The sequence below is a fragment of the Poecilia formosa genome, unplaced genomic scaffold, assembly GCF_000485575.1.
Source record: "Poecilia formosa unplaced genomic scaffold, Poecilia_formosa-5.1.2 Scaffold1067, whole genome shotgun sequence".
Taxonomy (NCBI): domain Eukaryota; kingdom Metazoa; phylum Chordata; class Actinopteri; order Cyprinodontiformes; family Poeciliidae; genus Poecilia; species Poecilia formosa.
In genome coordinates this window covers 1-14,337 of record NW_006801006.1, presented here as the reverse complement: position 1 = coordinate 14,337, position 14,337 = coordinate 1, and the positions used below count along the sequence as shown (strand labels likewise).

The 14,337-nt window shown below is 39.8% G+C and overlaps 1 protein-coding gene across 1 annotated transcript; it reads left to right on the top strand.

Moving 5' to 3' along the window:
* The first annotated feature begins 668 nt into the window (after positions 1 to 668).
* Positions 669 to 9,988, top strand: LOC103132458 (rho GTPase-activating protein 39-like). The gene is made up of 3 exons (XM_007544269.2): positions 669 to 3,345; positions 4,665 to 4,829; positions 9,740 to 9,988. Exons 1-3 carry the CDS (start codon positions 2,035 to 2,037, stop codon positions 9,971 to 9,973), a joined length of 1,710 nt encoding a protein of 569 aa, XP_007544331.2. The 5' UTR covers positions 669 to 2,034; the 3' UTR covers positions 9,974 to 9,988.
* The last annotated feature ends 4,349 nt before the right edge of the window (positions 9,989 to 14,337 follow it).

Genomic DNA, 14,337 nt, shown 5'->3' with positions numbered 1-14,337 from the left:
TTAGCTCTTCAGAGCTAATAAGATTTAGGTTTAGGACCTACATGTGTCCACCCCCACAGATGCACACAGATGTGGGCTGCGTACAAGATTTTTTGACACAAAATAATTTTCTTTCTGCCCAATTTGGTTTATAATAGAGAGGTCAGATAATAAAAAATCCAATTTCTTTTTTTTACTTAAAGGAAAATCTCTAGGTGCACACAGTGCATACAGCTATATAGCTACCGGCATTACTGAAAGCCAATAACCAATTGAATGATGCAGAGATATCACAATTGTGTCACGATTGGTGTGGATGAGGTGCGGATGAGGACGCAGACAGACCCAGGTTATGGTGAAAATGAAGATGAGTTTAATGACGAAGATGCTCTATAGTCCGCAAACAGGCGGCACGGCAGAGAAGTTAGCACTCAGCTAAATACCAGTAGCAACTGATAATAAGGTACTGACACGATGAGCTACTGCCGACACAGGACTTCGCAGTTCAACTGTGCCGGCAGACGAACAGACATTAGACAAACTAAGACAAACGTAAGACAAGGACCCGACGAAGAACACAGACAACAGGTGAGACTAAATACACACGGGGTAATCAAGGGAATGAGACACACCTGGGAGACAATCAATGGGGAGGACAGGACAGAGACTCACAGGGAAACAGAATCACACAGAAAAACTCAAAACTAAACACAGAAACACGGATCATGACAAATTGTGAATATAGATGTTTTAGGAACCTTAAGATTCACTTAAGAACAACTTGAATGTGTTCAGACAACCTGATCACAAAATAGAAGGGGAAATGAAACAATATATTGGCTGAATTATAATTCAAAAACCTTTTGGACAATTGATTCTTCATGTTTAGTTAACCAGCCATTACAGTGACATTACAATGTTTGGAGTGATGACTACCAAGATGGCAGGGATTCTCTGTTTGTAGGTCAGCCCACTTTGTTCTTCTCATGGCTGGACCTTAAACTCTCTACAGTGGCCAAGATAACATTTCAAAGAAGCTTTAGCACATCTCTAAGTATGTATCAAGTGACAGGTTTGTTGTGTCACTGCTGCAGAAAAGGGGGCTTTACTGACCTTTTAATGTCACAGTGTCAGTTGGAGCACCGGCACAGCCAGCTTCCATCCTATTGCAACCAGCAAGACAACTCCCTGGTGTGCTTTGTATCATTGTTCTGTTGTGTAACCCAAATTAACTTAACCTTAAGGTCAGAAATTGATGTCCCAGACCATAATTCATAATTCTATCAAGTCGTCCAATTCCTGAAGCAGGAATAGACTCCAAACATTCCTTAGCAATATGAATATTGCAAGTATTTTGCAGCCTTACAAAAATAGCAAGAGGATCTTGGGTCCCCACCACTCTGGTTAATTTTGGCCCAGTTTCCACATGCCTGTTGTCAGGTGTCGCATTCATCCACACTTTTGTAGCCAGAGTATAAAGCACAGCCCTTGGGATTCCAGAGGACAGGGTGGGACCAGGTTCAAAGCGCTAATGCAGAAAATCCTGCCCCGGCCTTGCAGTGCAAATGGGCTGATAAAGAATGGACTTAACTTGGACTTAACGTTTTAACCACTTTTCCTCAAGGACTTAGAAGAGGCAGAATTGTTGGCAAGTCTACTTAGAAGCTACATTGAAGGTCTACACTGTAGAAATTGAGAACACATTAGAACTCCTTTCCTTTTAAGAGGGGAGGACATTTTTTGAAAAGGATCTTGGTAAATCACACTGGAAATACAGTCACATTATCTGCCGCTATAAATTTATGCAGCGCTTACAATTTTGATTCTAACTTCTGTGTTCTTGCAGTTTTACAGAATATGTTTTTGCCCTTGGTTTGCTTACCCCTTGTATTTGCAAATGGGGTCCAACTGACCCCACACCCATATCACTTGTATCATTTGCCTCAGTCCTCGCACGCACAAGGGTTAATATTACTCATCATCCTTTTACTTAGACTGATTATTGTAAAAGGCTTTATAAGTACTGACATTAGGACTTTCTTGAACTGAATTGTAATGTATAACAGCTTTTTTCCATATCTATTCAGGACTTCTTCTTTCCGCTGGAATACTGGTACAAAGGAGCGGATGCTCATCAAGGTGACAGACAGGGAGCCCAGCTTTTTGACTCATCAAGGAAATGGCTACTCACTCTGTGAATCCCCAACCCCTGGAGGAGGCAACACCTTGCGAAATCGCCATTCATCTGGAGGAAACCCCCCCTCAGAACCAAATGGCTCACCTGTTCTCTACTCTGACCGTCGTCAGTCTCCATATCTGAAGCGGGCCGAGCTAGGCAGCAGTGGAACCCACCGCCGCCCCTCCACTGAGTCCCAGCCTCCATCACCCCGCTATGCCTTTGAGCCCCCCCTGTATGAGGAACCTCCATCTGATTTTAAGCCACCACCCATCTATGAAGAGCCACCTATTGACATGAACCTTTCAGACTCATCTTCCCGTTATGGTACAAACAAATCACCATCCCGGAAGTCTCCAGCTCCCTTCTACCACTCCCCCAAGCAGAGCCAGTCGTCCTATGGTCAACTGGTTCTGACGAGGCAAAAATGTCCAGAAAAAGCTCAGAGCCTGGAGTACAGTCCTGTAGGAAAGGAATATGTCAAACAGCTGGTGTACGTGGAACAGTCATCTTCCAGTCCACGCTTCAAGACTGCTGACCGTCTACAGCGTTACGGTACTAATGGAGGCTTTGGTGGATCATTTGGAGGGTCCTATACTCTGCAGCATAGCCAGTCTCTGATTAGAGATCCCCGCCAACTTTTGGACTATCGTGGAGAGGGAGGAGAAGGATCTCAAAGGTTTATCTTTGAAGACTCCATTTCCTGGACATCTAGTCAGACTCACTCACTGTCCTCCTCCTCCTCTACAGCTGGGCCTGGTGGTTTCTCCCCAAGTGCCAATCGTAAACGCAAGAGCCGCAAGCCATCCCTCCCCCAGGAGCTGGGACGCTGTGGGAAAGAGGAGCTTCCAGGCACAGGATCAGAGGTCATGCTGGCCCAGGCCAGGCTGGCATGGGAAGCCCAGCAGGTCATGAAACAGAGGAGCAGTTGGGACTCTGGTCAGGGAGGAGGAGTAACCCATTGCAGTGGCTCCAAAGACGGATATGAAAGTGATGGAGCAGTACCTCTGCCACTACCAGGGCCTGTGGTAAGGGCATTCAGTGAGGATGAGGCACTAGCCCAGGGCGATGGCCACCACTGGAAACGCACTACCTTTGACCGTTTGGGGTTCTCTCAGGCACTACTGGAGAAAAGCCTCTCTGTCCAGACTAACCTGGCTTCCCCTGAGCCATACCTCCACCCTTCCCAGGTACAGCTGCTTTCACTGTTAGGAGAATGGAGAAATACTACTGTTGATTTTTTTTGTTTGTTTGTTTGAATTTTATTTTTGCATTAGCTCAAAAACTTTAGGACACGTGTAACATTCTGATTAACCTTCGTGTTTTTTATTTGGTGGAACATTGTTGATTTTAAAAGACTTGCAGTGGAAACAAACAAGTAGTAAATTATACCTAAAGACTCTTGGTCAACTACAACTTTGAAGCAGGAAGAAGTAGGTTAATATTAGTTTAGAGGAAGTATTTTAGAGTGTTTTTCCATTTTGAAAGCAAGTTGAGCTTCATGAGCTTCAAGCCATCAGTGTTATCATATTAGTAGAAGAAAACTTTTGGTCTCTTTCACGAACTGGTCTCTGTTGAAAGTTATAAAAAATACTAGCAATAATTTCATTTCAGTTAAAGCTTTTTGACTTGATACTTATTTATGATGAGGATGATAAGTTATCAGTTATTGCTTTTAATGACGCAACAAGTTTTATACACTTCTCAAATTTTAGAGAGCAAAGATCACCACCAATGATCACAGTTGGTGCAGAAACTGGATGCCTTCATCACATCTCATATTTGTCTTTATTCACTGTTATTTTCTGTTTTGTGTATGCTTTGAAGTCAGGTTGAGGGTATTGTCTGTTTCCACTTCAGAAACCTTTCCACTAAGGGGGTAGATTTTGGGGAAGTTTCTGTCCCCCCCTGTGTTTCGTCACAGAAACCAGGGCCAGATCAGAAAAAGTGGGTGGAAATCTACCCAGAAAACAGTCCTGGAAGGGAGTTAGGACTCTTTTGATGGATCCTAGAGTTAAAGATTCATAATGTCAAACATTTCTCACTGGTCTCACAGTAAATAACACTATTTTACAGAGTTTTGATAAAACGAGTCAACTTTTGTGGAAATATTTAGTTAAAAAAGAGCTGACTTACAATTTCATTGCTTCCTTACCTCCACAGAGAGAAACAAATGCTGCCAACATTTTTTAAAAGATTAGAAGTGGTAAAGTAATACATATTTTCATTGTTTCTGTTCTGTGGTCCAGATTAAAGTGATCATATCTGCCCAGAATTGTTGATTGTTTACCGTTTATAGAGCTGTAGGGATATTGTAGTTATTGTATCTGCTCCTTTAATTTCCTATCACTTTTTGTCGAACATAATTAAGACTCCTGTCTTCTGTTTTGCATTAGAATATGTGTATTTACATTAAAGTTGTCTTTGTCTAATAAACAAACTTTATTTTGCTGCAGCAGCTCTGTATTAAGGGTCGATGCTTTATGTCTTTGTCTTTTGTTCCCAACAGTCGGAGGATCTTGGAGCCTGTGCCCAGTTTGAAGCCAGTCGAAATGCCAGGAATATGATGCCAAGTGCAAGCTGTGGCATATTCACAGAATTTAGCTTGAGAAAGCCCTCCTCTGAGACTGACATTGAAAACTGGGCATCCAAGCATTTCAACAAACATACACAGGTACTTCATAAAAGAAACCAAACTCCTGAATTTGTGTTTTGGTAATAATTCTAACATTTTGCTTGTCAGTCTTCTTGGCCCACTGCATGTTCTTTCTTTAGAGTTCAGATATCTGCATGTGTCGTGGACAGGTTATCAGAAAACAATCATATCAATGATTACATATACATGGCAATATGTCTATGAAATACAAACTAAACCAGTTTACAGCACAAATTTTATGTGGATAGAGAGCAACCAATTAAAATTTTATTGTTCTTGTACCGGAATGAAAAATATCATTGTGCTATAAGGATGGTAAGGTGTCTGATAAGTACATGGGCCCAAAATGGAAGTCAGATAGTGATGCATGTTTGCATGTAAGTGAGCTACACCACATGCCTATGAGATGTAATGGCCTCTACTGAAAAACTATTTGACTGACTTATACAAAAGTAAATGAAGACCTATAGGGTCTTATTTATTTAATGGCTCCCCCTGCTCTTGGTGCATAAATACATGGGATCTCTGGTATTTTCAATGGTTAGGGACCAGGATCACTGTTGCCCACAAATAGCTCAACTGAGCAAATGCTTTTCATCAATGACTCCAGATATGACTCCAGAGCAAAGGAGTTATATCTCCTCTTAAGGTGCCTCTTCCCCCTATTCAAGTGCCTTATCCATCAACTGCACTGCTTCAGGCACTTCTTCATGGGTTTCAGCCAGTCAGTGCTAATAAAAATGACTGTCACTTCTGGATTGGCTGCATTGCAATAGCCATTACTGTGTCAAGTAGCATTGCACCTTTAATTTCCAAAGTGATTACTTCGCTGTACTCCAAAGTAATCAGGTTTCCACAGATTTGGTGTTCTAACTATCTGTGCTTCCCATCAATCCGTCCTGCCTTGTGGTACTGTACACGCGCACATTGATGCTACGTCCCATACTGCTTACTCAGCAGATTTCTTATCAATACATCCTACCTGTGGAAGTTTTGTTTAATTTTTTTTATTTTGCCAAATATTATGGTAAGCTTTATTCAATTTATTATATAGCAAGTTTCATTAAGCTGCTACATTTCCTCATGTTTTAAGTTTATATGGCAGGCAGCTTGTAGCCATACTTTTAAATGGCTTTAGTCACGATCCGTGTTTCTGTGTGTTTATTTTTGAATTTTTCTGTGTAGTCCTGTTCCGTGAGTCTGTCTCTGCGTCTTCCCCGTTGATTGTTTCCCAGGTGTGTCTCATTCCCTTAATTACCCCGTGCGTATTTAAACCCACCTGTTGTCTGTGTTCCTCGTCGGGTCGTTGTCTTACGAATGTCGATTGTCTTATGTCAGTAGTCGTGTGAGCTCTCCGGTTGAACTGTGAAGTCCCGGTTAGCTTAGCTTAGCTCCTAGTTCAGTCTTGTATCAGTTGCTACCGGTATTTGGCTGTGTGCCTATCTCTCTGCCGTGCTGCCTGTTGGACTGTTTTGAGCCTTCATTAAACTCGTCATCATCACCATAACCTGGGTCCTGCGTCATCTCCTCACCACCATCCACCCCACCTCATGACAGTTTGCCGTCTTTAATGTTACTATACTGTATACTGTAAACAAGGAAGTCATTGTTTGGTGTCATCCATGTGAATCAGGACAAAATAGATTGTTTTTGTGGGTTATTTTGTCCCTACACTTTAAAATATTTTAGTTTAATGACATTTTTTTTATTAAACCATGCTAAATAGAGCATGTTGGTAAGGATATTAAGTGGGATTGAAGCTGATTGAACCCGGCAAGGTAAATCCAATGGTTTTAAAGTATAATCATGTAAATACACATAGAAATCAAGACATAAATAAGGAGTTTTAATATTTTTCTTAAGTATATCTTTAAGGTTAGCAAGCTTAATTGGATGAGGCACTAGTAGAACATGGTGGTTCTGGATGCTGAGCCATTTAAAGTGGTAGAAGATAAAGGATTGCATATGCCAGCAAGTGGGTCTTCTCTAAAGCTGGAGAGGTAGTGAGCCAGAAGAGGAGCAGACTGAAGTCAAAAATAGTGGAAATAATTCTCTTTTTTTTATAAAAATCTTTGAATGTTACACAAAACCTCTTCTTATATGAGTCACTACAAGCACGTGCATAGGGGTGGCAGAGAGAGGAAAGTCCCTGCCCCTTTTATCTCTGATGCTCCAAGTGCTCTTGTTTGAGTTTCTTTTTTTTTCCAAGTTCTTTTTTTAATCTATGCGTCAGGAGGCCCGCTTGTGCCCCTTGACAATAGTAATAATAGCTAATTATTACAATTTTTCTAAATAAATTAGTCTGGCTGCCCTTGGTCTAATTGAGTCTCAGTGCCTCTGCCACCATGTTGTTAAGACATTGGATAAGGAGGAGAGGGAGTGGGGGGGGACTGTGCCCTCTATCAGATTATGGACAAGAATATTTTTTTTCAACGTACACTGGTTTGATGTTGACGTTAGAAAAACCATTTCTATTTATTTTTCGTAATTGTCCTTGCAATAGTGGGAAAACACAGAAATGTTTTGGCTGCAGAGAAAACTTCTCACTTTAATGTTATCAGGCAGCCTGGGCCGGTCCCAGCACTGTGGTCAGAATCAGATATCCTGATATAGAGAAACAGTACCACGACTGTCACTGCAGCGCACCTCAATGCCCTGGTACCACCTGGTCATTGTTCGCTCTGCTTCACCTTAACAGTACTACCAGGAGGGTTTGCTATTATTGCAACCCAGAAAAGGAATTAGAACAAACTTAGAATCCAGAAAAAAATCTTCCAGAACAGGAACACTTAGTTTTTATTATTACTTATGTAACCAGTGTATACTAGTAGTGTTCTAGGTTACTAATAACCTAATCTTATACAGTCGGTTAACCTTGATGTGTTCTGCGTTGTGTTCAGTTGAAGAAGGGACTCAGACCACTGGAGCTGCTGGTTGATCTTTAATGCAGGTTGCTGGCAGAGCCCTGCACAAATAGAAATAAAAAAGCTCTTTAACATGCAGCTCTTCCATTCACAGCAGTCGGAATTCCCCCAGCAGATAAGCACATGGAGAAACCCTGTGACTAACTAATAACAATATCTGCTCTAATATTTACAAAACATGTTCTGAACTTGTCAAAAGAAATATATGTATTAAAACAAACATTCACAGCTGTATGTACTTTCAATTATTTTATAAATTTCATAAAACATGAGCTTAACCAAGAGTGAAGAAAATTTCCTACCTCTTCTCAGCTAGCCTTGCGCTAACTGAGAGTAGTACAGTACTGATGTCATAAGACATTCTCTTAAAGTGACAGTACAGGTACTAGTGTTTACCAAAATAAATAAAATAATACAATTCTTAAAATATATATATAAAAAAAATAGGATTCTTCAGTGTTAATCAGGATTTGGCGAAATTTCAAACATTATAAAAATAAAAAATAAAGGCACATTTTCTAAACTTGTTACACTTAGAAACTGTGGTGAACTCATTACTTTTGCCAATTTAGAGCATACTTAGAAAGTCCAGAGATTACTTACTTATACTTATCTAACAACACAGAACAGGAATTAGAACTTGGAATCCAGAAAAACAACCTTAGCAACTACTTTTTAGACTCCTATTCTTCCAAACCAGAAAAGGAATTAGACCAGAGGATACTTACTTATACTTATCTAGCAACCCTCAATAGGAGTATCTAGTTTTTTTTTTACTTTGGATCAACATTATTAGTTTATTTTTCGACTTTTGCTCTTTCCTTTGGTTTGTCATTTTGTTTGTATTTCCTTTTAATTCCTGTAAAGTACTTTGTATTGTCTTGTTGCTGAAAATGTGCTATATAAATAAAATTATCTTACCTTTGCTATGGTGTGTTTAACACCTACAGTAACAGATCAACACAGCCCTCCAGCTCTGTCAGCAGCAGAAACAGCAACTTTATACCTATTGGGGAAACACACAATACATTGTTCCCACATGATGACAATGATATAGTGTTATCCATAGGCCTGTTACAATAATCAATAAATCAATTAATCACATGATGAATTAAAACAAACTCAGTAATTTCCATTGACCTGATTTATCATTTATCTCTTTTTTTTCTCTCTTTTTACCAAAAACTTGATAAGTCTTCAGTTTAGTGTTTTGGTTCCAACTAGCCCTTTTTTGGAAGTGTTTACAAACACTTCAAAATTAATGTTATTTATTGTTTTATTTATTTATTTTGGATATTTAAAATGGTTTACAGTTCCAGTTTTAAATGTTCATTACAAGTTAAAGTTTACTGATCTTTGAGAATGTGTTCTTGCGTTACCATTATATTACTTAAAAATGGTCTCAAAACAATATTATTGTTTATCATAATAACTTCTGGAACAATTTATCGTCCAGCAGAATTTGCTATTGTAACAGGCCTAATGATCCAATGAAATATTAGATTCTTGGTTAAAATGGGTTGTTGCTAAGTTGTTGTACGGTGTTATAAGAGCTTGTTCAATGTGCCCGTTTTTAAAGTGGAGCCCCATCCCCTGTAAAGGTCTCTGGATGGCCCTGGTCACATTATAGCACTTACTTGACTCTGGCAGATCCTATGCCAGAGCAGGGACTGAAAAAGCAGATACTATACTGGAACAAATTCTAGTGGAAATGCTCTCAAAGCAGGCTGAGTAGAGTGGAACCGGGTCCATTAGAGCCAGTGGAAAACGGGCATTAGATTACACCCATGTACACAAAACTGTCCGAAATTTTGTTGTTTACACACATTTTACACTCTAGTTTACATGTAGCCTAAGCAGTGTATTGTGCAAGATCTTTTCATAGGATTTTCTCTTGTAAAAGAAAATCATAGTGAAGTCTATTGTTATTATTGACTTTGTACTGTAACATGCTGTGTAATAGAATAGACTGATTCATGTCTGTTCGCTGTCTTCCTACTGTAGGGTTTATTTCGGAGAAAAGTTTCCATTGCCAACATGCTAGCTTGGAGCAGTGAGCCCATAAAGAAGCCAATGATTGTGACTACAGACCGAGGCGTAAAGAAGGAGGCTGTGGACATCTTTAAGCTCATACAGACTTTTATGGGAGACCGTCGCTCCAAAGCGGACCCTCTTTCACTGGCTCTGGAGGTCTGTATACAGTTTGCATCTCTGCTCTGTCCTATCTCAGGAGTTTAGAGAGCTGAGACATGAAACTCAGCTGTTTCTATCCCTACTAGTTTATTCCTATCCCTACTTCAATTTGAGGGGGCTTTAGTTTTCCATGATGTATTTGGCATCATATAAAACAACCTGTTGTAGTTTTGGAAAAGGTTTCAAATGTAAATAACATAGTTATACAAATCTACTATGTTTCTCAATTGTTATACATTGCTAAAAATTGACTAAAATGACTCAAACATTTGTGGGCAAGCACAGTAAACCTCACACTTGATCTGGTAGTAAAATCTGCACTGTATGTATAGTTAGTGCCAGTGATGGCATAGTTACCTTGAAAAGGTAACTTTAATCGGACTACTTGATAAAGTAACTTAATTATTTTACTGATTACTTGATTTGGAAAGTAACTAAATTAGATTACAAGTTACTTTATTAGTTACCTTCAGCAGCTGCTGATAACAACCCTCCACAACCTCAATATAAAAATTAAATTGAGCTATGCCAATAATTACTTTATTGTAAGTGCATAATGGTAAAATCAACAATGTATTTCCTGACATATAAAGTTGAACCGAAAACTAATTTAGGAAAAAAAATACATATTAAAAATAAACAAAAAAACAGTCTTTCTTAATGACATTAAACATACATACTTAGATAGACATAGACATATTTTATTGTCATTCAATTGTATATTTAAAATTGTACATATTAAAAGAAATATTGTTGACATGACTGTTATGAAGAGTCATTCAGTGAATAATGACACCCATGTACACAAAACTGTGTCAGAATTTAGTGCAAAGCTGCTTTAAAAGTTGCATTAAAAGTGCTGACTTTGCATTATTTTGTAAATAATGACACTTATTGGGACTTTTAATGGACTTTCAAGGCAACTTTTAGAGCAATTTTGTATTAAAAGTGTAATTTACCGAATGACAACAGATTCATGACAACAGTCATAGACATTCATAAAGACTCCTTGATCATAACAGGTGTTATGTCATGTTAATGGCAGTGTCATGTCAGTCTTATGCACAACCCATCAAATAAAGTGTTACCAAATAAATAAATAATAAAAGTATCAATATAAATATATACAATAAAAGAGTGGTAGTTTAGCATCCTATGACATGAGGGATGAAGCTGTTGTGGAATCTGGTTGTTCTGCATTTGAAGCTGCTGAATCTTTTACCAGAGGGCAGCAGAGAGAACAAACCATGTTGTGGGTAGAAGGGGTCTTTTGTGATCAGCCGAGCCCTGGACAGGCAGCGACTACCATCGGTGTCAAAGATGGAAGGAAGCTCAGTCCTGATCACTCTCTCAGCTGTCCTCACCACTGTCTCTATACGTTGCTAGTCAGAGGTGTTAGATGCTCCAAAGCAGATAGAGATACTGCTGGTCAGTACGTTCTCTATTATCCCACTGTAGAAAGTGGTGAAGATGGCAGGAGGGAGGTTTGCTCTTCTCATCTGATGTAAAAAGTGCAGACGTTGCTGATCTCTCTTAACCAGACCAGATGTTTGGAGGGACAAGGTCAAAGTGTCAGTGATCTGTATTTCCAGGAATTTAATGCTGCTGACCTGCTCATCATTGATGAGGAGGGGTGTGTGACTTGGCTGATTTTTCCTGAAATCAACAACAATTTCTTTTGATTTGTTGGCATTCAGGATTAGATGGTTTGCATCACACCAATCCACCAGATGTTTCACCTCCTCTATGTAGGCCANCACAAAACTGTGTCAGAATTTAGTGCAAAGCTGCTTTAAAAGTTGCATTAAAAGTGCTGACTTTGCATTATTTTGTAAATAATGACACTTATTGGAACTTTTAATGGACTTTCAAGGCAACTTTTAGAGCAATTTTGCATTAAAATTGTGATTTACCAAATGACACCAGATTCATGACAACAGTCATAGACATTCATAAAGACTCCTTGATCATAACAGGTGTTATGTCATGTTAATGACAGTGTCATGTCAGGGATGAAGCTGTTGTGGAAGCTGGTTGTTCTGCATTTGAAGCTGCTGAATCTTTTACAAGAGGGAGGCAGGGAGAACAAACCATGCTGTGGGTTGAAGGGGTCTTTTGTGATCAGCCGAGCCCTGGACAGGCAACAACTACCATCGGTGTCAAAGATGGAAGGAAGCTCAGTCCTGATCATTCTCTCAGCTGTCCTCACCACTGTCTCTATACGTTGCTAGTCAGAGGTGTTTGTTTGTTATTACGCAATAGCCAGCCCCGCCCTTATCTCACCACTCATTCGACTGACTACTGACCAGTTCTCTATCTAACAGGTCCGGAAAATCTTTGAAACCCAGGTCTTACCCCAACGTCGGTTTATATGAGATATTCTATTTGAACTGGTGGCGGAAAAGACTCGTCTAGCTCTAACTACCTACAATCCTGAAGTTATGACCCTTTTCAGTTGAGAGACAGTCAGCAGAGTAGCCCTCACCACTGCATAGCTTCAACAACCACTCCTGTTAACGGTAGCTCTTTTCCTTAAAATAACGGCACTTGTTTACAGCTAGATTAGATTTAGTGACTTAGACTTAAGTCCCAGGGTCATTATTTTTACACTCACCAAAGGAAAGTACGAAGCCACCACATCTCTAGAATCATGTACGCTAATTTTACTGTAATTAGGGGAAACTATAATGATCAAATGACTCAATTAATCTCAATGTCCACAAGTTTCATTGGAATTTTTAGTATGTAATTTATTAAGCAAGCTTTAGCAGGGAAAAGTGACAAGCAGATTAACTTTCAGAGGTTACAAATTTGCAATAAGACAATAAATTCAACTTAAATCAATTAAAACCTATCTTCATTTCTATCCCTATCCTGTGTCACTAGTTTAACTAAGCGAGGCTCTTGGGGGGCCGTTCAACTCACACCCCGATGGCAATTGATCCCAGCAGCAGAAATTTTCAGATGTCCTTGGTCAGAGTCTTTGTCCTGACTTGGCAAAGTCCCCTTTCAGAATAGAAGCAAAGCAGAACTGTCCGTTGTCCTTCAAACGCACAGATCTTCGTCAATCAGTGACCTTTGTCTTTTCTCCAAGTCTGCTGCAGTAGGATGGGGATCGTTGGGTTGAGGCAGAGGTGTTGGTCGAATCAGGAACCAGGGCTGGGGGCAGATGGATCTTGTCCCTTCTTAGCGGCGTGAAGTCTCAACTTCCCCTTGGTTCCAGGTTGCGGTCCTCTGCTGGTCTTCAATCTGCGTCCTCTTGTTGGTTCTCCTTCAGCGCCGCGGACAAAGAACAGTTTCTTCCCTTGTCTGCTGGTTTTTATACCCTCTCAGCCCATGGTTGTGTATGGGAGAGGTCTACGTGACTTCTGGAACATTCCGATGAGTATGTGGAAAGCCCCAACCTTTCCCAACCATCATCTCTTCTGTGACTCATTGCAGCAACTCTCTTCGGTACTTCCCTTTTTCTACTGGCCATCTGGCCATTACTTCACTTTTTGAGCCTCCCCAGCGCCCCCGCCTAATTGCGACACAGTCCGAGAACAGAACCTGCCTTCATTTCTCACGATCTCAAATCTTCAGTCATCACATTTCTTTATTTTATTATAAAACATGATTCTGTAATTGTAAAACATAAACAATTTGTCATTGTATCAGCTTATAACTCTCAGTATGATTCTTCATTATTTATCTATTCTGTAACTCAAGCTGTTACTGTTTCTAATCATCAATAATCATCATACACCACTTCAATAATCATCACACAACAATCAAATTGTTACTGTTATTCAGATCACGAATACAGAATATATATCTCAAATGTACATTATAGATTATTCCGACCATTACATATGTATGTATTTTTATTAATCTTTAATCATCATTAAATCAATATGCAAGATTACTGTTATTTCTCAGGCCTTTATGCTCCGTTTTCTGCGTGTACCTGGAGAGATCTCACCACCTTATGCCAGTTTTCACGACATGTTAGATGCTCCAAAGCAGATAGAGATACTGCTGGTCAGTATGTTCTCTATTATCCCACTGTAGAAAGTGGTGAAGATGGGAGGAGGGAGGTTTGCTCTTCTCATCTGATGTAAAAAGTGCAGACGTTGCTGATCTCTCTTAACCAGACCAGATGTTTGGAGGGACCGGGTCAAAGTATCAGTGATCTGTATTTCCAGGAGTTTAATGCTGCTGACCTGCTCATCATTGATGAGGAGGGGTGTGTGACTTGGCTGATTTTTCCTGAAATCAGCAACAATTTCTTTTGACTTGTTGGCATTCAGGATTAGATGGTTTGCATCACACCAGTCCACCAGATGTTTCACCTCCTCTATGTAGGCCAGTTGTCCCTGATGAGACACACCACTGTTGTATCGTCCACATATTTAATACTGAACCTGACA

Bases quoted from the DNA above. Each gene is read 5' to 3' on its own strand.
- LOC103132458 (XM_007544269.2), top strand. From the start codon at position 2,035: ATGTATAACAGCTTTTTTCCATATCTATTCAGGACTTCTTCTTTCCGC. The intron at 3,346-4,664 runs GTACAGCTGCTT...TGTTCCCAACAG, and splicing joins CATACCTCCACCCTTCCCAG to TCGGAGGATCTTGGAGCCTG. The intron at 4,830-9,739 runs GTACTTCATAAA...TTCCTACTGTAG, and splicing joins ATTTCAACAAACATACACAG to GGTTTATTTCGGAGAAAAGT.